This window comes from Lepidochelys kempii, chromosome 8 (assembly GCF_965140285.1).
Source record: "Lepidochelys kempii isolate rLepKem1 chromosome 8, rLepKem1.hap1, whole genome shotgun sequence".
NCBI lineage: Eukaryota > Metazoa > Chordata > Testudines > Cheloniidae > Lepidochelys > Lepidochelys kempii.
The window spans coordinates 1398536-1421185 of record NC_136387.1 but is presented as its reverse complement, the minus strand read 5'-3'; the positions used below and the strand labels follow the sequence as shown (position 1 = coordinate 1421185).

The following is a 22650-nucleotide window of genomic DNA, read 5'->3' as shown; positions in this document are numbered from 1 at the left end:
AGGACCCAGCCTGCGCCCCTGCCCCCCAGAGGCCAGAGGGGGAGCCCTGCTCTGCATGCCTGGCGCCCGCCCGGCTCTGGGCTCACCGTGTGCGGCGGGGCAGGGAGATGCCGACCTGATGGCAGGCTACCAAGGTCTGTGCTGCAAAGCTTTCTGGGACACAGCCTCGCCATGCAGCATCCAGATGGCTGGGACGTGTCAGCAGGAATGAACGAGAGACGACGCCAACGCACCGTTTGCTGCGCTCACTCTGGGGCTGGCGTCCCCCCCAGCCCCAGCCAGCGCCCCGGAGCGCACGGGGCCTCCGCTCCTACCAGGCCGCCTCTGGCTCTGGCCCCTGGCTCCTGGCCCAAGAACAGCCTGGCACAGAGCCCCTGGGTGCAGAGGGCAGGGCTGCCAAGCGCCTCCCCCAGCCTGACAGGATTGAATCAACTCCTGCCAATGGCTCATTTCATCCCCTTAGTGGCATTAGCCCGATTTCTGTACTTCTCACTTTCCCAACCTTCCTCTGCCGTGTGCACCTCCCTCAGCTGCATTCCCCAGAGCCCCGGGCAGAGCCAGGGCCTTTCCAATACCCAGCGAGGAGGGCCATGGCCAGAGGAGACTCCAGCCCTCTAAGTCACCTCTACTAGGCCAGACAAAGACCCTGCGACACAGCTGGATCTGGGGGGCGGAGGTGAGCATGTGTGTTCCTCCCTGCTCCCTTATACATGAGCTTGGTTCACCCCTGCATGAAGAGGGACCCAGGATTATCCAGCACTTTCTTGCAGCCTAGTTTTGGTTGTCTCAATGCCCAGGAATCCTGCAGCAGGGAGTTCCATGGGTCTGAAGCATTGCCTTTCACTGGTTCTACAGCTCAGCTGGCCAGCCCCCAGGGGCCCTGCTGTTTGTACAGTGGGGCAGTGGGGTAAAGAAGGATGTGTCCCCGGACTCCTGTGCCGTCCCTCCAGCCATGCCCAGCTCTCTCCTTTCCTTCCACGCTTCCAATCTCATGCCGCCAGTGCACCTAGCAGATAACTTCCCACCTGAGCCCCTCCCTGCTGCTGCCTGTCTGTGGGGAGGGGCCACGGGGACTCTCCTGCACCCCATCACCACAGCAAACCTTGCCCTGGGTGCAGGCCATTGGAGCCTCTCCCCAGCACAGAGGAGAATTAAATTCAAAATTCCAGCCTGTCTTCCTGGAGCCCCAGGTGCAGCATGGGCCAGGTCTGAGCAGCCAGCCCAGGGTGTGTGGTGGGGTTTTCACCTCCCCTGAAGCACCCGCCAGCCCCTTGCCGGGGACAGGATGCTGGGCATGGGGGACTCCCAGTCTGAACTGCTGAGGCAGAGGGGACACGGGAGCTGGTGGCCCTCTCTGGAGTGTACGGCTGCTCCCTGGCTCCTGCCTCCGGGGCACAGGCTGCACCAGGGCCCCCGGCCAGCTGACGGTGCTGGGGAGAGCCCAGGCAGCTGGCGAGGGGCTGCAGGGGCATGGAGAGGCTGGAGGGGCGAGGGGCTGGGCTGGTTCAGCCAGGCATCTGTGCGAGACGAGGCATCTGTGTGAGATTTGTCCATCGGCGCAGGTCTTCCTCTGCCACACCCTGACGAGCCAGGCCCCACCCTCCTCCCACCTGCCTGCAGCAGGGCTCCTGGCAGCCCCCAGCCCCTCCCGGCCTGCAGCGTGGGCAGAGGCAGCTCAGAGTCCGTGCCAAGGCAGCTGTGGTAGCTCCCAGTGGCTGGACAGAGCCCCACCAAGGGCTGCTAATGCCACAGAGAGAACATGTCCTCCGTGCCCGCCCAGGAGCTCTGAGCGGGTCCCCCTGGCCCCCGGGCCCTGGGAGGAAGAAGCTGAGCTGGATTCCTGCTCCCTCCGGAAGGGTCTAGTCCTGGAGCAGGGGGGCTGCAAATGCGCCAGGCCGAGACCCTCGCGTGTCGAACAAGGATGGGCCCCGTCAAAGAGAGACATCTCAGTCCCTGCTTATTCCTCCTGCCTGGCGCTTCACAGCCTCCCACCTCCCCCTCTGTCCCAATCCAATTTAATTCACACAAAGGCTGCAACATGCCGCTTAGCCCTGTGCTGCAATCGCTCTGGAGAAAAGAATTAACTTTTAATTCCATCTTAATTACTCCAGCAATAATCCAGGGGCAGCCCGCCGCGCTCAGCCGCGCTCATGACATCAGCACGGCGGTCACATGATGAACGCCCTTGTCCGATGACCAGCTGGGTGATCAATCACAGGTGATGATTGTGCCCAGGGTCCTGGGAGAGTGCTGAGCCCCTCGATCAGTGCGCTGGACTGCGCATGTGGTTCCCGCTTTTCCCATTTAGTCCATTGTCGTTTCAGCACAAAGAACTGCACGAGTGAAACGCCAGTGGCCCTGCAGCGGCCTCTCTGGAGGGCTTGTGGACTGGGGCCAATATGGTGCAGCCCCCGGGATCCAAGCCCTGGCTCCCCATTGCACACAGCTCAGCGGGTGTCCTAGGTCCTGACCTACACCGCTTTGCTATCCCAGCCTTGAGCAGACCTTGCCATGCAGCCCAGTGCCTTGGGTGGTGACCCACTATTTCTAGCTCTCGCAGCATAAAGGCGCTTAATTGTTCCTTCCATTCACCCTGACTGAAGGGGGCTCAGCAGCTTTAGCCAGGTCTGTGACTGGCTTGTTGGCAGCCATTAGCCCTTACAGGTTAACAATATTGCACAGAAACACCCCCCCACCCCCGCCTGGTGCAGACAGAGCCACCTGCAGTGGGGCAAGGCTGGTCACTCATTACTGGGGACGGGGCTCTGAGGCCAGGCCCCTGGCTGGTGGGAATCGGCAGGAGGCATTATACTTGCCCAGGATCAGGCCCTCCTTTGCCAAAGCAATCTGGCCTTTGACTTTTAATCCCTTCCAGCCTCTCCCTAGAGTGAGCCACTCCCCCACCGGCCCAGCTGCTCACAGGAACACTGTCCTGGGGCTGACCTATGTGTGCAGCCCCACGTCGTGTGGGGGAGCCTGTGCCCCTGGTTCAGGTCCCAGCGATCCACCCGCCTGCAGCCCATCAGCATCCCACCGTCCCAGCCAGAGGGCTGCAGCCCAGGGAGGCTGTGCCGAAGTGGGGGGGTTTCTTGTTATTTTCACTGGTTTGCATACCGAGGGGTGGGACTCAGTTTCCCTGGGTGTTACTGGTTTAACGAGGTGGTGGGAGAGGGAGGTGGTTGTTACAGAAGGCCAGGGACTGGCCTGGAGAATGGGCTCAGGAGTCCCAGCCGGGTCTGGCCAGTGGGAGGCCAATGGGTGTGGAGAGAGGACCCCGGTAACCTGACCAGCCAGATGGAGGAGAGGCTGAGAGGAGAGGAGTCCAGGTGGCTTGATTACCTGGGACAGAATACAAAGGAGAGAGGCGGGACTGCGGGCTGGTGATATCAGATGCCCAGGTGCATCGGGGTCTGTGCCTGGCATGACAGGGCCCCAATCAGCACTGGGTTCTGGGCGGCGCCCGGCGCAACGGGGCCCCAATCTCGGCTGGGGTCTGGGCGGCGCCCGGCGTGATGGGGCCCCGATCTCGGCTGGGGTCTGGGCGGCGCCCGGCGCGACGGGGCCCCAATCAGCATTGGGTTCTGGGCGGCGCCCGGCGCGACGGGGCCCCGATCTCGGCTGGGGTCTGGGCGGCGCCCGGCGCGACGGGGCCCCGGTCTCGGCTGGGGTCTGGGCGGCGCCCGGCGCGACGGGGCCCCGGTCTCGGCTGGGGTCTGGGCGGCGCCCGGCGTGACGGGGCCCCGATCTCGGCTGGGGTCTGGGCGGCGCCCGGCGTGATGGGGCCCCGATCTCGGCTGGGGTCTGGGCGGCGCCCGGCGCGACGGGGCCCCAATCAGCATTGGGTTCTGGGCGGCGCCCGGCGCGACGGGGCCCCGATCTCGGCTGGGGTCTGGGCGGCGCCCGGCGCGACGGGGCCCCGGTCTCGGCTGGGGTCTGGGCGGCGCCCGGCGCGACGGGGCCCCGGTCTCGGCTGGGGTCTGGGCGGCGCCCGGCGTGACGGGGCCCCGATCTCGGCTGGGGTCTGGGCGGCGCCCGGCGTGATGGGGCCCCGATCTCGGCTGGGGTCTGGGCGGCGCCCGGCGCGACGGGGCCCCAATCAGCATTGGGTTCTGGGCGGCGCCTGGCGCGACGGGGCCCCGATCTCGGCTGGGGTCTGGGCGGCGCCCGGCGCGACGGGGCCCCAGTCTCGGCTGGGGTCTGGGCGGCGCCCGGCGCGACGGGGCCCTGGTCTCGGCTGGGGTCTGGGCGGTGCCCGGCGCGACGGGGCCCCGGTCTTGGCTGGGGTCTGGTGCTGCCGGGATACACTAGCTAAACGCTAACACCAGCTGGCAGCGCGCAGTGCTTAGCGGGGCTCAGGAGGGATCAGGCAGCTCTCAGTGCCGGGTGGTGAGAACATCCAGGCTGACACAGCGAGAGGATCAGACGAATCCGGGCTCTAAGCCGGGCGCTGCCTCGGGCGGGGAGCCCCACAGGGCAGCATGGCTGCTCCAGGCCTTGGGCCTGCCTCTGCTGGCCCCGTTCGGAGACAGCCCAGGCCTGCCCCTTCTTCCTCTGTCCCTGGTGCGCAGTGCCGGGGGGCGGGCTGGGGTCAGAGGGGGGCTCAGCCACGGTGCTGCATGGCAAGTTCATGGCTAGTGTCACGGTCTTGCTCAGCCCAAGACCTAGGGGCCCCCTGGGCCGGTGGAGTAGAGGGGGCAAAGTGCCCAGGCGAAGAGCCAGCGCCGGCCTGTTAAGCCCAGGGAGCAGCCTGGGCACCTGGAAAGGGGCAGGGCTGGCGGCCGGGCAAGGGCCTACAGGGGAGGAACTGAGCCCTGCGCCATGAGGGCCAAAGCCCGGCCTGGGGGCTGCCCTGGGCTGGGGGGCATTCGTGGGTATTGAGGGCCCATGGCTGGTGCTTCTGAGGGGCAGGAGCCCCCGCACCATCCTGCCCAGAGGGAATGCTACCCAGGCCCTTCTCCCCCGGCTCAGCCCCCGGCCCCCGCGGTCCCTGCCTCACTGAGCTGTTCTCCGGTTCCTTGCCTCCAGCCCAGGCAGAGCGGCCCCAGCCGGGTGTGCCCAGTGCTGGCGGGAGCCTGGCAGTGCCCGCGGGGCCATGCGCCAGCTGCTGCAGGAGTGGAGCCAGCTCCCCCTCCCCCGCGGCTCCACAGCAAGAGGGAGAGGGAGCGAAATTGAAAGTGATCTCCCCAATCTGTATTAATTAGGCTCTATTAACTCGTCAGCGCGCCGGCCACGCCATGGGCCACTTCCCGGTGAAGGCACCTGCCAGCGTGGGGCTGCAGGGCACAGCGAGCAGGGTGGGCACGATGCTGCACTGGCTGGGGGGATGCAACCCTTCAGAATGTGCCCCTGGCCCTGCCCAGGCCTGGCATTGCAGCGTGCAGGGGTTGGCAGCTCTTCCCGCCCCGCCCCGCCCTGTGGGGCTGGCAGCCCACCACCCCCGGCTCCCCTCTCCCTCCCATCAGGGACATGGAGCTTGGGGCTGGGGGAAAAGCTGGGGGCCGTGAGGGTGAGCAGCCAGTAAGCCTGGCACGGAGGTTTGAGGGGCAGGAGCTGCTCCCTAGGGCTGCAGGGTGGGACTGGGCAGAGCCTGGCATGGGGACTGTGTGGGGTACAGAAGCTGCTCTTTTGGGGCTGTGGGATAGTGCTGGTCAGAACCTGGCATGGGGCGTGTAGACCATGGTGCATGAGGGGCCGCTTGGCCCTTTCTGCCCACGTGGGCATTGGCGCTTGGCAGGGGTGGAGAGGGACCTGCCCAGACTGCGGGGCACGGGCCCCCACTCCAGCTGTCTCCGCCCCACCTGGACTAGAGGGTGCCCTGCCAATGGCCCGTGCCTTGAGGGGGGGTGATTCCCCCTTCCCTCCCTCCCAGCAACTGCACTTGGAGCCCTTGTGCCCAGGCTGAGCCAGACCCGGGCACCACCCATCCCTGTGGTGCTCTGTTCTCAGGGAGCCGGGGGCCCGTCTGCTCTCCATCCCCTCCCCGCGCCCGAGGGGCCCCAGCCCGGTGCCGCCACGCTGCCTGGCAAACAGCAAACGCTCCCTAGGCGCCAGCTCCATCTGCATCCCTGAGCGCCTGGTGGGGGCTGGGCAGTGCCGCCGAGGGGAGGGGAGAGCACCACAGGGAGTCAGCCAGCCCCCTAGAGAGGAAAGGCCCCATGTCCCCTTCCCTGCCCCCCTGAGCCAGCCTGCAACTGCCTTGGGGCCCGTTCAGAGCCAGCGCACCCTAGGAGGGAAAAGCCCGTTCCCGTTCCCCACCCCCTGAGCCAGCCAGCCCCCCGGTGGTTCTGGTACCGAGGGCGGACTGGCCTCGCTGTGCGGTTCGGCTCAGCAGGAGGGGCTGGAGCGGGGGCACGCTGGGGGCAGGGTCCTCGCCGCCCGGTGGGCTCTGCGGGCAGGGGCAGGGCGGTGGCCTGGCTCGGAGGGACAGGAAGGTCCTAGGGACGCTGTGCCTGGTACCAGCCCAGTGGCTGGTATGCCTCTCAGAGCGGGGGCTTTGCAGGGGCCAGCAGCATCCCAGCTCCCCCGCCCGGTGCCAGGCCAGCGGGTGGGTTCTTGCTGGTATTGGAATCGCAGCAGCAGAAGCTGGGGCTGGAACCTGTCCCTGGAGGAGAGAAAATAACAACAGCGCAGGGAGCAGATGGAGTGTGCAAAGCACCGGCCCCTCGCACCAGCCTTGCTTTGCAGGGCCCTGCCAGCTCCCAGGGCACATGCGTGTGCAGGGCTGAGTGTGCGCAGGGCCATGTGCTCTTTCCATCAGGGCTGGGGCCATGGCAGGGGGTTGCGGCCACCTCCCACCGGGCTCTCTCTGGGCTGGGAGGAAATGGGATGTGGATTCGAAGAGGCTTCACCCCACCCCACCCCCTGGCTTTGCTCATAGGAGCCAGGCGTGCCCCCCAAGGGGCGGGGCCCTGAACGGGATGTACGGGCACCAGGACCCAATGGGGAGTGAGCGGTCTGGGGAAGCAGGACCATCCCGCCCGCCCCCGGGCGCCCCCATTCTCTCACTAGGGCAGCTCCGTGGGCAGGGAGCAGGAAGGGAGGGGGCCCCGGGCCAGGGCCCCCTTTGTCACTAAAGCCAAGCAGGAGGGAAGCAAGCCTGGGGGAGGGGCCCTGAGAGAGCGGGAGCCGAGCAGGCTCACTGGGGCGCAAGGCCCCCAAAATGCTCCTGCAGATGAGTGCGGGTTCGGGTGTGAGCACCTGTGTAACCCGGCACCCATGTGGGCTGCTTGTGGGGCCTAGCCATGTGCGTGTACGTGTGTGCGGGTGCGCACAGGCGTGCCCACATGTTCACACTCGTGTGTGCACATGCCCCTGTGCTTACGCCTGCCTGCACCCGGACCTGCCAGGCCACCCGCCGCCAGGTCTGTCCTGGCCTCTCCAGGAATCAAAGATCACGTTGTGTGATGGAACCTCCAGGAATACGGCCAACCCAAACTGGCAGCCTGAGTGTGTGTGCGGGCGAGCGGGCGCCTGCTGCCAGCCGTGAGCACGCTCGAGCAGCCTCCTGTCTGTGCCACGTGGGCGCTGGGGAGCTGAGCTTCCCCCGAGCAGCCGGGACGAGTCTCGCGAGCCCCCCCAAACCCTGAACAGCCGGGGCCACACCTGCCAGCCCCCCCAAACAGCTGGGGCCATGCCTGCCAACCCCCTCCCCCAAACCCCGAACAGCTGGGCCCACACCTGCTAGCCCCCGAAACCCCGAACAGCTGGGCCCATGCCTGCCAGCCCCTCCCACAACACTTTGATGTGGCTCCATCTCAAAGGCTGCTCTCCTAGAGCCAGGTCCCTCAGCTCCTGCCCACCCCAGGAGCCCCTCCAAGGGGCAGAGGGGCTCAGCGGCCTGTCACCCTGGCATCCCAGCTCCTGAATCCCAGCCGGGCACACCTGGCGCGCTGCCCACAGGGACCAGGCAGCCACCCCTGGGCCTGAGGGCCCTGTGCAGCTTTCCTATGCCTGCGCATCCCCGGGGGCTGGCGAGGGGGCACTGCAGGGCCAGGGCAAAGGCGAACTCTGCCGGAGGGGGGACTGGGGAGGGTAGAGCCCCACGGTGCGGGGGGCTCTGGGTCACTTCCTCTGAGGGAAGGTGGGTCCGTTGGGGTTGGGCGACATCTCATGTTTGCTGCCTGGTCTCCAGCCCTTGGCTGGCCCTTTCTATCCAGGCTAGACGCAGAGGGAGTGAGCCGGGGGCCAGGGCCAGGCTGGCTGGGCCAGGCACCCCTGCCCCTTGCTGTGTGGACGCCCAGGCCTGGCGCCCCTGGACACAGGCTCTCGGTGGCTCCTCCATCAGACTCCTCACCGGTGAGCTCACTGGTGTCTCCACAGCAACCCCGGTGAGCTCATGCACGGCGCTGGTGACTTCAGCAGGAGCAGATGGATCTGAGAGGAGCAAAAACATCCTGTTTTTGTGAAAATGCTGACAAGTAAGGCTGGGAACCCGCAGGGGATATGGGGGTGCCAGCCTGGTGGCACTGGGCGCTGCTGCCCACACAGGGACCGGAGACTGAACTGCCCCCCATTCTCAGCGATGCCCTGGCCTCCAGTGCAGGGCCAGGGCTTTGCAGCAGGAGTGGCTGTGATCCCGGGGTTCCTGGGGGTGTGGGGCAGTGGGAGGGCGCTGCCCAGGGGTCGCAGCTCCAGTCCAGGATCCAGCGCCCAGCCCCACCACCGCCCGGCACCTCATTTGCTTTCGAGGGCTCGTGGCAGCCGAGACGCCAGCTGGTTCCATGGGTTTTCAATCAGATCCCGATTTTATTCCAATCAGATACAAACAGCCTGCCCGGCTCCCACAGCACCCCAGGACCCGGGCTCTCTGCAGCCGGCACCGCCCTCGCTCTGCTGCAGGCAGCGTCCCGGCGGCTCCAGCGAGGGCCAGAGGGCAAGGGGGACATACTGGCCCCCGCCCGCTGCCCCTGCGATGCGGCTGGAGCAGGGCCGGCGTGTCTCTCACCGGCGCTGGGAAGCACGGGCCCCGCTGCAGGGCAGACGTACCCTGGGGGGAACATGGGAGGTCCCTCTGCAGCTGGGATTTTCCCCGCTCTCCTGGGAGCTGGGCTGGGCCATGCCGTGGCCTCCCCACCAGACACCATGTTGCCAGCCCTGGCAGCGTCTCCCTGACAGGTGTTGGGAGCAGAGGTGGGAGCAGGCCTCGCGCTCACGCTCCCTGCCCTGGCTGGGAGCCTGGGCCCAGGCCCCGTCTGGGAGGGGGCCCCGAGGGTGGTGGGCCAGGCTGCCCGGGCTGGGCCTGCTCCGGCTCCTGGGCCTGCCACCAGGATCAGAGCCAGGCCAGCGGCCGAAGGCTGGCGCAGCCGGAGCCCGGGCCCAGCTGTGCATGGAGGGGGCTGCACAGGGCCTGTCTCTGGGGGCTCAGTGGGGCAGCTGCATTGCCCCGGCGGGAGGCCGGGGGGCCTGGGGAGAGGGAGGGAGGCAGCACCGCAGCTGGCCTCGCCCAGGAGAGCAGAGTTGACTTCTCCCACTTCAGCTCTTCAAGGCAGCAGAGCAGCTCGTTAATTGTTCATCCCCTGGCGCCACTAATGAAATTAACTCTGCCCAGCGCACAGCAGGCTCCGCTGGTCGCACGCCACAGCCCCGCCCCTCCCCCACAGTGCCCTCCCACATGCCCCCTTTCCTACCCCGCAGTGCCCCTCCCCTCCCTCACAGTGGCCCCCCACATGTCCCCCTCCTACCCCGCAGTACCCCTTCCTGCTCCCACTTCACCCACCCCCCATGCTCCCTCTCCCACCCTGCAGTGCCCCTCCCCTCCCCTCCCCTCCCCCACAGTGCCCCCACCACGTGCCCCCTCCTACCCCGGCAGAGCTGGGGTGCAGGGTGAGGGGCGGGCACAGCACCTGCCGGCCGTTTGCTGGTTCTGGCTGTTTACGGTCTTTGCCTTCCGGAGCGCCACCCACTTCTCCTCTTGCTGGGGACTCTGGGGACCTGCCAGAGGGGCCCAAGTGCTGGGCCGGGAGGGGGCTGAGGCTAGGGAGGGGCCACGCCCAGTTGTGGGGAGCGGAGAGGCCATGCCCCAGCTTCACCCTCGGTGGCTGCGGCTGGACTGCGGGGGGGGCGCCCTTGTTCCTGCTGCCCAGGGCCAGTGCAGCGCTCGGGCTCCCTGCCTGCCTGCCCGCCACCCCTCCTGGGGTTGGGAGACGCTCCTCCCCGTGGGCGATGGCATCCCTGGGGCGGAGCCGCCCACTGGGCCTGCCCATGCCCAGAGCTGAGTGTGAGGGGTGGAGAGGGGAGCCTGGCTGCAACGCTGGCAGCATCGTGGCCGGCAGGTGTCCAGGGAAGTGCCCCCACCTCCTAGAAAGAAACAGCCCCCAATCTTCTCCTGTGTCAGATGCCTGGGGGGTGTTGGCCCGTGACCTGGGACCCCAGCAGAGAATGTACTCCAGCCCAGCGCTGCCCAAACGCCTGCCCCAGCCATTAGCCATCTCGCAGCTCAGGCTGGAGCTGGCAGCCAGAGGCTCCCCGCAAGCCAATGCCAGGGCGCAGGGGTCCCATCCCAGCCGGCGCTAGCCCTGTGCAAGGCACAGCCGTGGGGAGCCATGCGTGGGGCTGCACCCGCCCCCGGGAGACCAGCCCAGGGCTCAGCACCCGCCCCAGGGAGCAGCGAGCTGAGATGGTGCCCACCTGCCTTGGCCTGCACTGTCCCAGTTCTGGTGCGTCCCTTCCCATGCGGGGAGGGGCCCTGCTGCCCCCCATCAGTGACGCGTGCAAGGCAGCGCAGGTCAGCGTGCTCTGGGACACCGGGCCAGGAAATGCGGGTTTCTATGGAAACCCCGACTCGGCCTGGCATCGGTGCTGCCCGACGGCGTGCCGTGCAGCCGGGCGAAGGGGCAGCCTGCGGGGGGCAGGAGAGGGGAGCGCGGGGAGCGGGAGTGCGGTTCCCTTCCCCACAATGGCCCAGTTTCCATGACATTTAAAGTGCAACACGCCGGCCGCAGCATTTCCTCTTTACCGCTGCTCCAGCAGGGCAGAGGGAGGCGCCCGCCGGAGGCCGGTTCCCTGCCCAGCTGCCCGGCTCAGGCCTGCTCCACGGGAGAGCTGCAGCAGGGTCCTTCCCTGCCGGGGCTGCGCACGGCTGGGCCCAGGGGGCTGTGCACTCAGCCATCACTGCCCAGTGTGGCCTGGCTGGGGGCCAAGAGGTGTCCCTGGGGGCTCTCAGAGCAGCAGCACCTGCAGCCCAAAGGCCAGAGTCCAGGGAGAGAAGAGCCCCCAGCCAAGGCCTGCAGCCCAGGGGAAGGGTGTACTTGGGTGGGGGGGTCTGTGTGTGTGTGCAGCCTCGGGGGGGGGCTCTACAGGTGGCATGGGGGTCTCTGCACCCATCTGTGAGCGCCCCCCGTTGGACCCCATCATTGCCTGTGTCGTTAGCCATGGATAGCAGCACATGGGCGCCCGGTGCGTTTATTATCAGGCTCCCCCCCACCCCCCGGCATGTGTCTGGGGTGCCCAGGCTGCTCCCTGGCATGGGTGATTGGCAGCCTCTGCTCTAGAGAAGCCCAGCCCTGGAGCCGGACCGAGACCCGATGGCCGGGGTCGAGGGGAGGGCCCGGGCGGGCAGCTCCAGCTTCATCGCTCCCAGGCCGGAGAAGTCAGCTCCATGGCCCCAGGCTTCCTCCCTGCCTGGACTGGCTGGGGCACAGAGCCGATCCCAGTGCGACTCCCCACTGCAGGTCTCTGCTGTCCCTCTGAGTCCGACGGCCTGGCCCAGGATGGGAGCCAGGTGCTGGAGCTCAGACCTTGCTCTGACATTGACTTGCTCTATGACCCTGGGATCACTTGCCCTTAACTGCCTCAGTTTCCCCACCTTCACAATGGGTGCAATGGGCCTAACAGCCCACCTGGGCAGCCAGGAAGGGGTGTCTGTGAAACGGGAGATGGCTCGTACCTGGTACTGGGAATGAGTGTGGATGGGCCCAGTGCCCTGATCCAGACAGAACCGAGCAGGACGTGGGGTCGGGACGGTTGTCCAGATCTGGGCGGTACCGGGGGGATGGGCTTGCCCCGATCCAGGCAGTACTGGGGGGGGGAAGATGGGCTGGTTGCCCTGATCTTGTCGATATGGGGGGCGGATTCCCCGATTTGGGCTGTCCTGGGGTGTCTAGGCCGGTTGCCCCGATTTGGGCCTACCGCGGGGGTCGGTTTCCCCGATCTGGGCGGTACGGGGGGACGGGCCGGTTTCCCGGCCTGGGGGGGGCTCGCCCCGCACCAGCTGTTGCTCGCTGCGCTCCGCTCCGCGGCGGATCCAGTCCGCGTTTTGCAGCCCTGCCGGGCTCGCCCCCTCCGCAGCGCCGGCACCGGGCTGGGCCAGTCGCTCCCCGGCAGCTGCGGGCTCGGGACCCGCCGCCCGCTCCCCGCGAGCCCGGCCATGGGCTGCCGCGCGCCGCGAGCCCCGCGCCGGCTGGGGCGCTGAGCGGGGCGCTGAGCGGGGCGGGGATGGCCGCGGCCGCTGCGCTCTGGCGGGTCCTGCTGGCCGGATCCCTGCTCGCCGCCCGCCCGCCCGCCGGTGAGTGGGGCCGGGGGGGGTCGGGGGGGCCGGGCACGGACCCCACCTGTGCAGCCCCCGCATCGGAGAGCGCAGCCCCCGGCCAGCCCTGCGCCCCCCCCCATCGCGCAGCCCCCGGCCAGCCCTGCGCCCCCCCCCATCGCGCAGCCCCCGGCCAGCCCTGCGCCCCCCCCGCACCGCGCAGCCCCCGGCCAGCCCTGCGCCCCCCCCGCACCGCGCAGCCCCCGGCCAGCCCTGCGCCCCCCCCGCACCGCGCAGCCCCCGGCCAGCCCTGCGCCCCCCCCGCACCGCGCAGCCCCCGGCCAGCCCTGCGCCCCCCCCGCCACCGCGCAGCCCCCGGCCAGCCCTGCGCCCCCCCGCCACCGCGCAGCCCCGGCCAGCCCTGCGCCCCCCCGCCACCGCGCAGCCCCCGGCCAGCCCTGCGCCCCCCCGCGCCGCGCAGCCCCCGCCAGCCCTGCGCCCCCCCCCCCGCGCCGCGCAGCCCCCGGCCAGCCCTGCGCCCCCCCCCGCGCCGCGCAGCCCCCGGCCAGCTCTGCGCCCCCCCCCGCGCCGCGCAGCCCCCGGCCAGCCCTGCGCCCCCCCGCCACCGCGCAGCCCCCGGCCAGCCCTGCGCCCCCCCGCGCCGCGCAGCCCCCGGCCAGCCCTGCGCCCCCCGCGCCGCGCAGCCCCCGGCCAGCCCTGCGCCCCCCCCCCCGCGCCGCGCAGCCCCCGGCCAGCCCTGCGCCCCCCCCCCCGCGCCGCGCAGCCCCCGGCCAGCCCTGCGCCCCCCCCCCGCGCCGCGCAGCCCCCGGCCAGCCCTGCGCCCCCCCCCCGCGCCGCGCAGCCCCCGGCCAGCCCTGCGCCCCCCCCCCCGCGCGCGCAGCCCCCGGCCAGCCCTGCGCCCCCCCCCCCCGCGCCGCGCAGCCCCCGGCCAGCCCTGCGCCCCCCCCCCCCCGCGCCGCGCAGCCCCCGGCCAGCCCTGCGCCCCCCCCCCCGCGCCGCGCAGCCCCCGGCCAGCCCTGCGCCCCCCCCCCCCGCGCCGCGCAGCCCCCGGCCAGCCCTGCGCCCCCCCCCCCCCGCGCCGCGCAGCCCCCGGCCAGCTCTGCGCCCCCCCCCCGCGCCGCGCAGCCCCCGGCCAGCCCTGCGCCCCCCCCCCCGCGCCGCGCAGCCCCCGGCCAGCCCTGCGCCCCCCCCCCGCGCCGCGCAGCCCCCGGCCAGCCCTGCGCCCCCCCCCCGCGCCGCGCAGCCCCCGGCCAGCCCTGCGCCCCCCCCCCCGCGCCGCGCAGCACCCGGCCAGCCCTGCGCCCCCCCCCCCCGCGCCGCGCAGCCCCCGGCCAGCCCTGCGCCCCCCCCCCCCGCGCCGCGCAGCCCCCCGGCCAGCCCTGCGCCCCCCCCCCCCGCGCCGCGCAGCCCCCGGCCAGCCCTGCGCCCCCCCCCCCCGCGCCGCGCAGCCCCCGGCCAGCCCTGCGCCCCCCCCCCCCGCGCCGCGCAGCCCCCGGCCAGCCCTGCGCCCCCCCCCCCCGCGCGCGCAGCCCCCCGGCCAGCCCTGCGCCCCCCCCCCCGCGCCGCGCAGCCCCCGCCAGCCCTGCGCCCCCCCCCCCCGCGCCGCGCAGCCCCCGGCCAGCCCTGCGCCCCCCCCCCCCGCGCCGCGCAGCCCCCGGCCAGCCCTGCGCCCCCCCCCCCCCGCGCGCGCAGCCCCCGGCCAGCCCTGCGCCCCCCCCCCCCCGCGCCGCGCAGCCCCCGGCCAGCCCTGCGCCCCCCCCCCCCGCGCCGCGCAGCCCCCGGCCAGCCCTGCGCCCCCCCCCCGCGCCGCGCAGCCCCCGCCAGCCCTGCGCCCCCCCCCCCCCGCGCCGCGCAGCCCCCGCCCGCTCTGCGCCCCCCCCCCGCGCCGCGCAGCCCCCGGCCCGCTCTGCGCCCCCCCCCGCGCCGCGCAGCCCCCGGCCCGCTCTGCGCCCCCCCCCCCGCGCCGCGCAGCCCCCGGCCCGCTCTGCGCCCCCCCCCCCCGCGCCGCGCAGCCCCCGGCCCGCTCTGCGCCCCCCCCCCCGCGCCGCGCAGCTCCGGCCCCGCTCTGCGCCCCCCCCCCCCGCGTCCGCGCAGCTCCCGGCCAACTCTGCACCCTCCCTCGCCAGTCTTTCTCCCCCCCGCGCCCTCCCAGCCAGCTGTGTGCGCCCCCCCTGCGAAGCCCCCCGTCAGCTCTGCGCACCCCCTCCCCTCACTGCAGCCCCCCCAGCCAGCTCCGCCTGTGCGCCCCCCACAGTCGCCGGCCATCCAGGGGCTCTGGACTCTCCCTGGGGCCGCGCGGGTTGGCAGTTGCTCCCCTGTTTCTGGTCAGTTGTGGTGCCCGGTTCTGGGTCGGGCACAAGCTGTTCGTGTCCTTAGACGCCGCAGCCTGCAGCTCTGCCCGTGGCTGGCGCAGGGCAACAGGAGCCCGTTCCCTGAGAACCCGGTGCCATGTGCCTGCCTGCGCCCTGCCAGGGCCCCAGTCCGCTGGCACTGGGTCCGTGGAGCAGTGGGTCTGCGGGGTCGCCCCCCGGGGGCTGGGCTAGGATCCCGGCTGGCGCTGCTGCTGGCATGGGGGTGCAGGGCCCTGGCTGGGGGGGTGTCCTGCGGGGTCCCACGTCTGGGGGCGCCAGCGGGTAGCTGAACCCAGGGGCTCCTGGCCCCACACCTGAGACTGGCTCTGGCTGGGCACAGAGGAGGGGCACTGATGCTGTTTGACTTGGAGGCTTTGCCCTGGCCCCCACGGCGGGTCCCTCGGCCCCCGAGCCCCGTGGGGTAGGGCAGGCTCAGCTCCTGGGAGGTCACGGGGCCTGTGGCGCAGCAGAACCCCCGTCTCTGGAGCCCCAGACCTCCATGCAGGGCCCCACACCTCTGAGCCAACGGTGACATTCCCACGGCAGAGCCCTCCGGCCCAGCTCCCCTGGCACATGGCCCAGCCCCTCGCCTGCTCTGCCCCATCGCTGGGCCTGTCCCCTGCCCAGCCAGAGCGATGGCACAAGGCCCCCGGCTCGCAGCCTCCAGCGCCCTGCGCTGGCAGGACCCAGGGAGCTGAGCCCCATCCAGCCGCCTTCCTGTTCCTCAGCAGCCATGGCTCACCCAGGCTCCTGGAACGGCTTGGACCCCTGCTATCCCGGCCCTGGGCTCCCCCCACTGCTGCCCCTCACTCCCGACCCGCAGCCCCTGCTATCCCGGCCCTGGGCTCCCCCCACTGCTCCGCTGGTGCCCCTCACTCCCGACCCGCAGCCCCTGCTATCCCGGCCCTGGGCTCCCCCCACTGCTCCGCTGGTGCCCCTCACTCCCGACCCGCAGCCCCTGCTATCCCGGCCCTGGGCTCCCCCCACTGCTCCGCTGGTGCCCCTCACTCCCGACCCGCAGCCCCTGCTATCCCGGCCCTGGGCTCCCCCCACTGCTGCCCCTCACTCCCGACCCGCAGCCCCTGCTATCCCGGCCCTGGGCTCCCCCCACTGCTGCCCCTCACTCCCGACCCGCAGCCCCTGCTATCCCGGCCCTGGGCTCCCCCCACTGCTCCACTGGTGCCCCTCACTCCCGACCCGCAGCCCCTGCTATCCCGGCCCTGGGCTCCCCCCACTGCTCCGCTGGTGCCCCTCACTCCCGACCCGCAGCCCCTGCTATCCCGGCTCTGGGCTCCCCCCACTGCTCCGCTGGTGCCCCTCACTCCCGACCCGCAGCCCCTGCTATCCTGGCCCTGGGCTCCCCCCACTGCTGCCCCTCACTCCCGACCCGCAGCCCCTGCTATCCCGGCCCTGGGCTCCCCCCACTGCTCCGCTGGTGCCCCTCACTCCCGATCCGCAGCCCCTGCTGTCCCGGCCCTGGGCTCCCCCCACTGCTGCCCCTCACTCCCGATCCACAGCCCCTGCTGTCCCGGCCCTGGGCTCCCCCCACTGCTGCCCCTCACTCCCGACCCGCAGCCCCTGCTATCCCGGCCCTGGGCTCCCCGCACTGCTCCGCTGGTGCCCCTCACTCCCGACCCGCAGCCCCTGCTATCCCGGCCCTGGGCTCCCCCCACTGCTCCGCTGGTGCCCCTCACTCCCGACCCGCAGCCCCTGCTATCCCGGCCCTGGGCTCCCCCCACTGCTGCCCCTCACTCCCGACCCGCAGCCCCTGCTATCCCGGCCCTGGGCTCCCCCCACTGCTCCGCTGGTGCCCCTCACTCCCGACCCGCAGCCCCTGCTATCCCGGCCCTGGGCTGTCCACACCCCCGTACATGCACACGCATGGGGTCGTTGGGCCGGGGTCCGTGTCACCGGCGGCTGCTGGGGCGCACCTTGCAGTGCAGAGCCCGGTGTGCGTGGGCAGCAGGATCTGGGCAGAGAAGGGGCCCCGGGCTGGGTCCTGGCAGCCCACACCTGACAGCTGCAGACAAAGGTCTGAGCTGCCTGTGTCTGGCAGCTGCGCCTTCCTTCCCATTGCGAGCTCCGGGTGGGCGCACCCCTTGGGCAGGTCCCGCAGGCAGGGGCCGTTCTCCCTCTGCCTGTCCACTGGCAGCCAGGCTGGGTGAGGGGACAGGGTTGCGCCAGGACCCCAAGTGGCTGCTGCCCTGTGCCTGGGGGGAAGGGATCTGACCCTGGGCCCTTCTGAACCCTGCAGGTGCCCCATCCTCCCCAGGTCCACCGCCGGGGGGGAGCCTGCCCATGGCAACCCTGACACCTAGAGCGGGTGCTGCGGAGCAGGGCCCTTTCCCTTCTCTCCGGAGCCATGGCCAGGGCGATCCCCCAGTTTCTCTACCGCAGCTGGCCCCAGTGGGGATGCTGGAGCCCCAGGTGCAGGTGGGCATTGCTGGGGCACCCTGGAGCCCAGTGTGGGGTGATGGCAGCAGGGCACCCTGGGGGCATTGGCATCTGGAGCTGGGCAGGGGGCCGGGGAGCTGGGGCTCGCACCCAGCGGTGGGGGAGTCTCAAGCGTGGGGCCTCCGAAATCCCCTCACTCATCCTCGGAGGGCGGAGATGGCCCTGGGAATGGAGGTTGCAGATGCCTTTGCTTGGCCTGTTCTGGTTCTGCCCAGGTCTGTGTGGTGAGCGGGTCCCTGGCTGCTCACTCTGCTGGGTGCGACTGACCCGTTCACCTGCCTGGCGCTGAGCTGGAGGCCGCGGCTCCGCTCCGTGCTCCGGCTCTGCAGCCCCTGGCCTACCGGCCTGCAGCAATGGAGGAGCCGGTGCAGCCAGAAGCCCAGCCCAAGAGCGGCAGCTGGGTGTAAGGATTCCCTTGCTGCTTGGCTGCACTGCAGGTGGGCTTGGCGCGGGGCGTGCTCGGGTTGAGTTTTCCCCACCCTGGGCGCTGTACCGGCATTGATCTAACTTAAGTGTCATCCAGGCCTCAGGCAGGGCCCTGGCACCTGGCAAACGGTGCACCTGAGCCTGGCACCTGGCACACGGCCCTCCGTTCTCCCAGCCCCTCGGCCAGGGGGAAACTGAGGCACTGACCAGCCTTGCCAAGGCCACCCAGTGAGTCAATGGTGTGACAGAGTGGGGACTGAGTGGGGCGGATTGACCTAGGAATGTCGTCTGGTTTTACTGGGACTGTCTGCATGGGCGATGGGAGACCAGGAAGTGACTTTACTTGAGGAACTATACCTGAGCCTGTAACCTGAGCCAGGAGGGGGGTTGGGGCCAGGTGACACCTTTGCCCAGGAAACTGGACAAAGGCTGGAGGAGGAGCTGAGGGGAGGGGGAGAGAGATGGCTGGAGGGGGTTGTTTTCAGTTTGGGCTGGCTGGTGAAACGCAGGGACCCCCAAGCTCCCTGCCCCCCACAAGGACTTGACTGAGGGGTCCTCATTGTACCCACAAGCTCTGTTTGGGACTGTGTTCCTGTCGTCCAATAAACCTTCCATTTTACTGGCTGGCTGAGAGTCCCGGGGAATCCCAGGAAGAGGGGTGCAGGGCCCAGACTCTCCCACACTCTGTGACAAACGGGAACAGAACCCAGGAGTCCTGGCTCCTAGAGCCCTTCGCAGCCCTTCCAGGCAAAGCTCCTTGATGGCACCCACAGGAGGCTGCAGGCTGGCCTAGCTGGCACGGCCCCAGGGCACGCTTAGCCGAACGGCCAGCCTGGCTCAGGCCTGCCCGCCGACAGCGGGCGGTGCCAGGTGCTTCCGAGGGAATGAGCAGACCAGGCCAATGCGAGTGATCCGTCCCTGGCACCCAGCCCCGGCTGCTGGCGGTCGGGCCACCCGGAGCATGTTCGCCCCTCGGAGCAGGCGCTGATCTCTGCACTGCTGTGGGGCTCTGGGCAGGGCTGGGGCGGGCGGTGACTGGTTACAGGCTTGGAGGGGGGCAGCCCACAGCGAGCTGGGGATCAGGCCTGGAGGTGGGAGTGGAGTCTGGCTCCCCATGGCAGCTCCTGGGTCTGGGGAGGGCCTGTGGGCACTTCCAAGTTGGCTGCTGGGGAAGGGGCCAGGGCTGGGATTAGGATGGGGGAAAAGCAGCAGCCCCCGGCCTCCGCCTGCCCATCCCCAGCGCTCTGCCTGTCTGCACCGTCCAGGACTCCAGAGCCAGGGCGCTGCCCACTGACCATCCTGCTTCCTGGGCCCTTGTGGCTCCACAGGCCCGGCCTGCCAGGCACTCGGGTCCCAGCGCCCGGGGCATTACGCTCCCCTGCTGGGATGTGAGCCAAGCGCTGATGTGCCCCCCTCCAGCTGCCGGTGCCACCTGAGTGGCTGCCGGTGCCTTGCAAAGGTGGCCTCTTGCAGGGGGTCTCCAGGCCCCCCCGGGTGTGGTCCTGGGGCAGACACCGCCCTGCAGAAGCTGAGCTGTCCTGGAGGTGCCAGGGGGGCTCAGATCCCAGGAGATCTTTCAGTGACTCTCAGTTCAGGTGCTCTGCGGGGCGCAGGCTGGGCAGGCTCCAGGGCACTGGGGCAGGCTCCAGGGCACTGGGGCAGGCTCCAGGGCACGGGTGGCTCCCATGGGCTAGTCTTACGCCGACTTGCAGAGCAGGGCGGGGTGGCCTTGGGGCCGAGCCGGCCCTGTGCAGGTGATTGCTGCTGCCCGGCAGCGTGGCTCTCGCCAGGTGGGGGAAGGTGCTGCGCCAGTCTGTCGGTGCACGGTAGACACAGGCTGCCCAAGGGCTGTTTGTTCTGGCTCTGTGCCACGTGGAGCTGGCTCTGAATCAAACCTCCCGGAGCCTGACAGGTGCTTGCGGGGGTTTAGGGGGGGTCTGGGCTCTGGTAACTGCCTTAGCCGCTCCCAGGGCCAGGGCTGCTCTGGGCACAGCCACTTCTGCCCCGTGCCCAGTCCGGTGGCTCCTTGGTGCCGCTGTCCGGGGAGCGGGCTTGGTTCCGATCCTGGCTGCTCGGTCTGTCTGACGCCTCCTGTCGCCCCCTTACTCAGCCCCCATCCACTGGGGTCCAGCCAGGCCCTTCGCCCCATATGGGGATCGGTGCCTGCCCCCCCCCAGCCACCCAGAGCGGAGCCACCCGCCTGCCTCTGGGCTCGGCGCTGGGGGCCCCACAGCTGGGAGGCGAGAGCTCCCCACTGAGCTGCAGATCCAGCGGGGAGCCTTTGAGGTGCTAAGTCCTGTCTCTGTCTGAGCTTCAGTCGCCCCTGGGTCCCTGGCTGCCAGCGGCTGGGCCTGGCGCAGCGGGAGGCGGACGTGGGCTGGTGTCTCCTGCTGGGCTGAGGCATTGGGCCATCCGACGGGCGTGGTGCTGGCTGGGGTCCCTGCCGCTCTCTGCGGGTCCGTCAGAGCCCTGGGGCATGGGATCGGGGGTGTGGCCAAGGGGGCGGTGGGGCAGGAATGCGGGTGAAGGGGAGTGGGTAGTGAGGGGGGAGGGGCCCTGCGCTCTCCCCTCCCCTCTTCTCCCTGAGCCCTGCTGGGCCCTTGCCGAGGATGCTGTTAACAGGTGCCTCCCCCCACCCCGAGGTGGCTGCATTTTGGTGGCAGGGCGCTGGTGCTGCCCGGGTGGCTCCATGGCTCCCTGTGAGAGCAGCTCCTGCTGCCCCGAGGCACGCTGGGAGGGGCCAGCCCCCTGCACCGCCCCATCTGCCCCCTCTGGGTGTCAACAGCAAAGGGGAAGGGGGGGCTCAGTGCAGGTGCTGTCACTCTGCATGGCCCAGCTCGGGTCAGCACAATGGCACATGGCCCCGTCCGCGGCCAGGCCCCCAGCTTATCTGGGGCCCCCGCTGGGGCAGCTGTGCGGGGGAGGGGCAGCTGTGAGGGTGGGGGCAGTTTTGTTTCTTCCTTTTGTCCTTTAAAGTAGAACTCCAGGAAATCCCCCCCAGGGCTTTGGGGGCCTGGCGCCCGCCCCGCCTGGGTGGTGGCAGGCTCCCCCGGTGCCCTTCTCTGGCGGGGTGAGGGGGGAGCGGCCCAGGCGGGCTGCAGCCGGAGAGTGGTGGGCTCTGTGGTGTAGGCGCGAGGGGACGCTCCGAGGTGAGGCAGGGGGGTGAAAGCCCCGGGCTGCACCCTGCCCCCAGCAGTGCCCCAGCGCCAGGCCAGGGGCTCCAGGCTGGCCCCGCCGTGCAGGCTCTGTCCAGAGCCGAGATGGGCCCCAGCCCTGGCTAGGCCACAGGCGTGATGTGCCCCCGTGCATTACGCGGGTGCCCGTGCAGCGTGGGGGAGCGTGGCGTGAGCGTGCTGGGCCACTCAGCTCCCAGTGGGGGGCCTGGGGGCTGCACAGCTCCCCGCCCCCACGCGCAGCCGGGGCCAGAGACGTCTCCTGGCTCGGGGCCGCTCAGCCCCCCTGCTCCTGCCTACCCCTTGCGGGTCAGCGCTGGGAGTGCGCAACATCCCCCCCTCTGGGCTGCTGTCCCCCAGCACCCTGCAGCCTCCGAGCTGGGCCCAGGGGTGTCCCGTGGCAGGGCGCTTCAGAGAGCGGCCCAAGGGCAGGTGCTGCGGCTGGGCACTGCGGCTGAGGGCGGGCAGGCAGTGCCCGGGGACAGTGGGCAGGAGCCACAGACACTGTCTGCCAGGCCCAGGGCTGGGGCTGGCTGTGCCCAGCAGAGTTGGATGCTGAGGGCTGCAGGCTGGGAGGGGGTGGGCCTGGCCCAGGGGCAGGAGCCCCCCCACCCCGTGGCATGAGGGAGTCATCCCCAGCCTGGCCAGCCCCAGCACAGAGGGCCTGAGGGGGTCCCCAGCTGGGCTGCCTGCCTGCCCCACGGGTCTCCTTGCGGCAGCTCCCACCGGCTCCCCTGCCCCAGGGCTCCTCCCCGCTCCACAGCCAAAGGCCCCGGGGCTCAGGGTGACCTTGAGGCTCCTGGCAGGAGTGAAGCCGACACAAGAGCATGATCTTCGCTGTGAGTTACAGGAGCCAGAGAATTCGCTCGGCTTCCCAAAGAGCCACAGCCGAGCGCCAGGCCTGGATCGCAGGGGCTGCGGGTCGGGACTGAGGGTCACCGGCTGTGCGAGGGGGGTGCCCTGCGCTGGGATCGCAGGGGCTGCGGGTCGGGACTGAGGGGCACCGGCTGTGCGAGGGGGGTGCCCTGCGCTGGGATCGCAGGGGCTGCGGGTCGGGACTGAGGGGCACCGGCTGTGCGAGGGGGGTGCCCTGCGCTGGGATCGCAGGGGCTGCGGGTCGGGACTGAGGGGCACCGGCTGTGCGAGGGGGGTGCCCTGCGCTGGGATCGGGACTGAGGGGCACCGGCTGTGCGAGGGGGGTGCCCTGCGCTGGGATCGGGACTGAGGGGCACCGGCTGTGCGAGGGGGGTGCCCTGCGCTGGGATCGGGACTGAGGGGCACCGGCTGTGTGAGGTTTCGGTCAGTATTCGTCTCTCTGCTCCCTGATGGGGGGAGGGGTTAGCTGGCTGCTCGCCAGGCAGATGAGGGGAGCCCCATGTGGCTGGGCCCAGGGGAGCTTTTGGGGGGGGATACCTGGGGGAGCCGGGGGGGCTGAGCTCTGAGGGGGGTGCAGCTGGTCGGCGTGTGGGGACCGGTGGGGGGCACAGAGCGGGGACTCGCTGGCAGGGAAGCCGGTGATGGTAATCAGACTGGGCAGTGGTTGGCAATTAGCAGGTGCAGCCTCCTGCTAATGACCCCGAGTCCATTAACGAGGCCTGGGTGGAGGTGGCTTGTGGGGGTCACAGTGGGGCTGGCAGCGAGTCTCCCGCCCCACAGTGACCATGGTTCAAAGCGTGCTGTGCCAACACTCTGGCCTGGTGCTGCCCAGCCGGGGGGCATGCAGGAGCCCCCCCTGCATTGCTCACGGCTTTGCTAGGAGCTG

At 70.7% G+C, this 22650-nt stretch overlaps 1 protein-coding gene across 4 annotated transcripts in view; it reads left to right on the top strand.

Moving 5' to 3' along the window:
- UNC5A (unc-5 netrin receptor A) overlaps nucleotides 1-22650 on the top strand; it is an 89205-nt gene that overhangs the window by 3510 nt on the left and 63045 nt on the right. For 3 of the 4 annotated variants that reach the window (XM_078853961.1, XM_078853960.1, XM_073355134.2), the window contains exon 1: nucleotides 12409-12502. The exons of the other annotated variant lie outside the window; for it this stretch is intronic. In XM_078853961.1, coding sequence (XP_078710087.1) covers nucleotides 12433-12502 — 70 coding nt within the window. In that variant the 5' untranslated portion in view covers nucleotides 12409-12432. Of the gene's footprint in view, nucleotides 1-12408; nucleotides 12503-22650 lie in introns of those variants that run through there. 4 annotated transcript variants of the gene reach the window in all.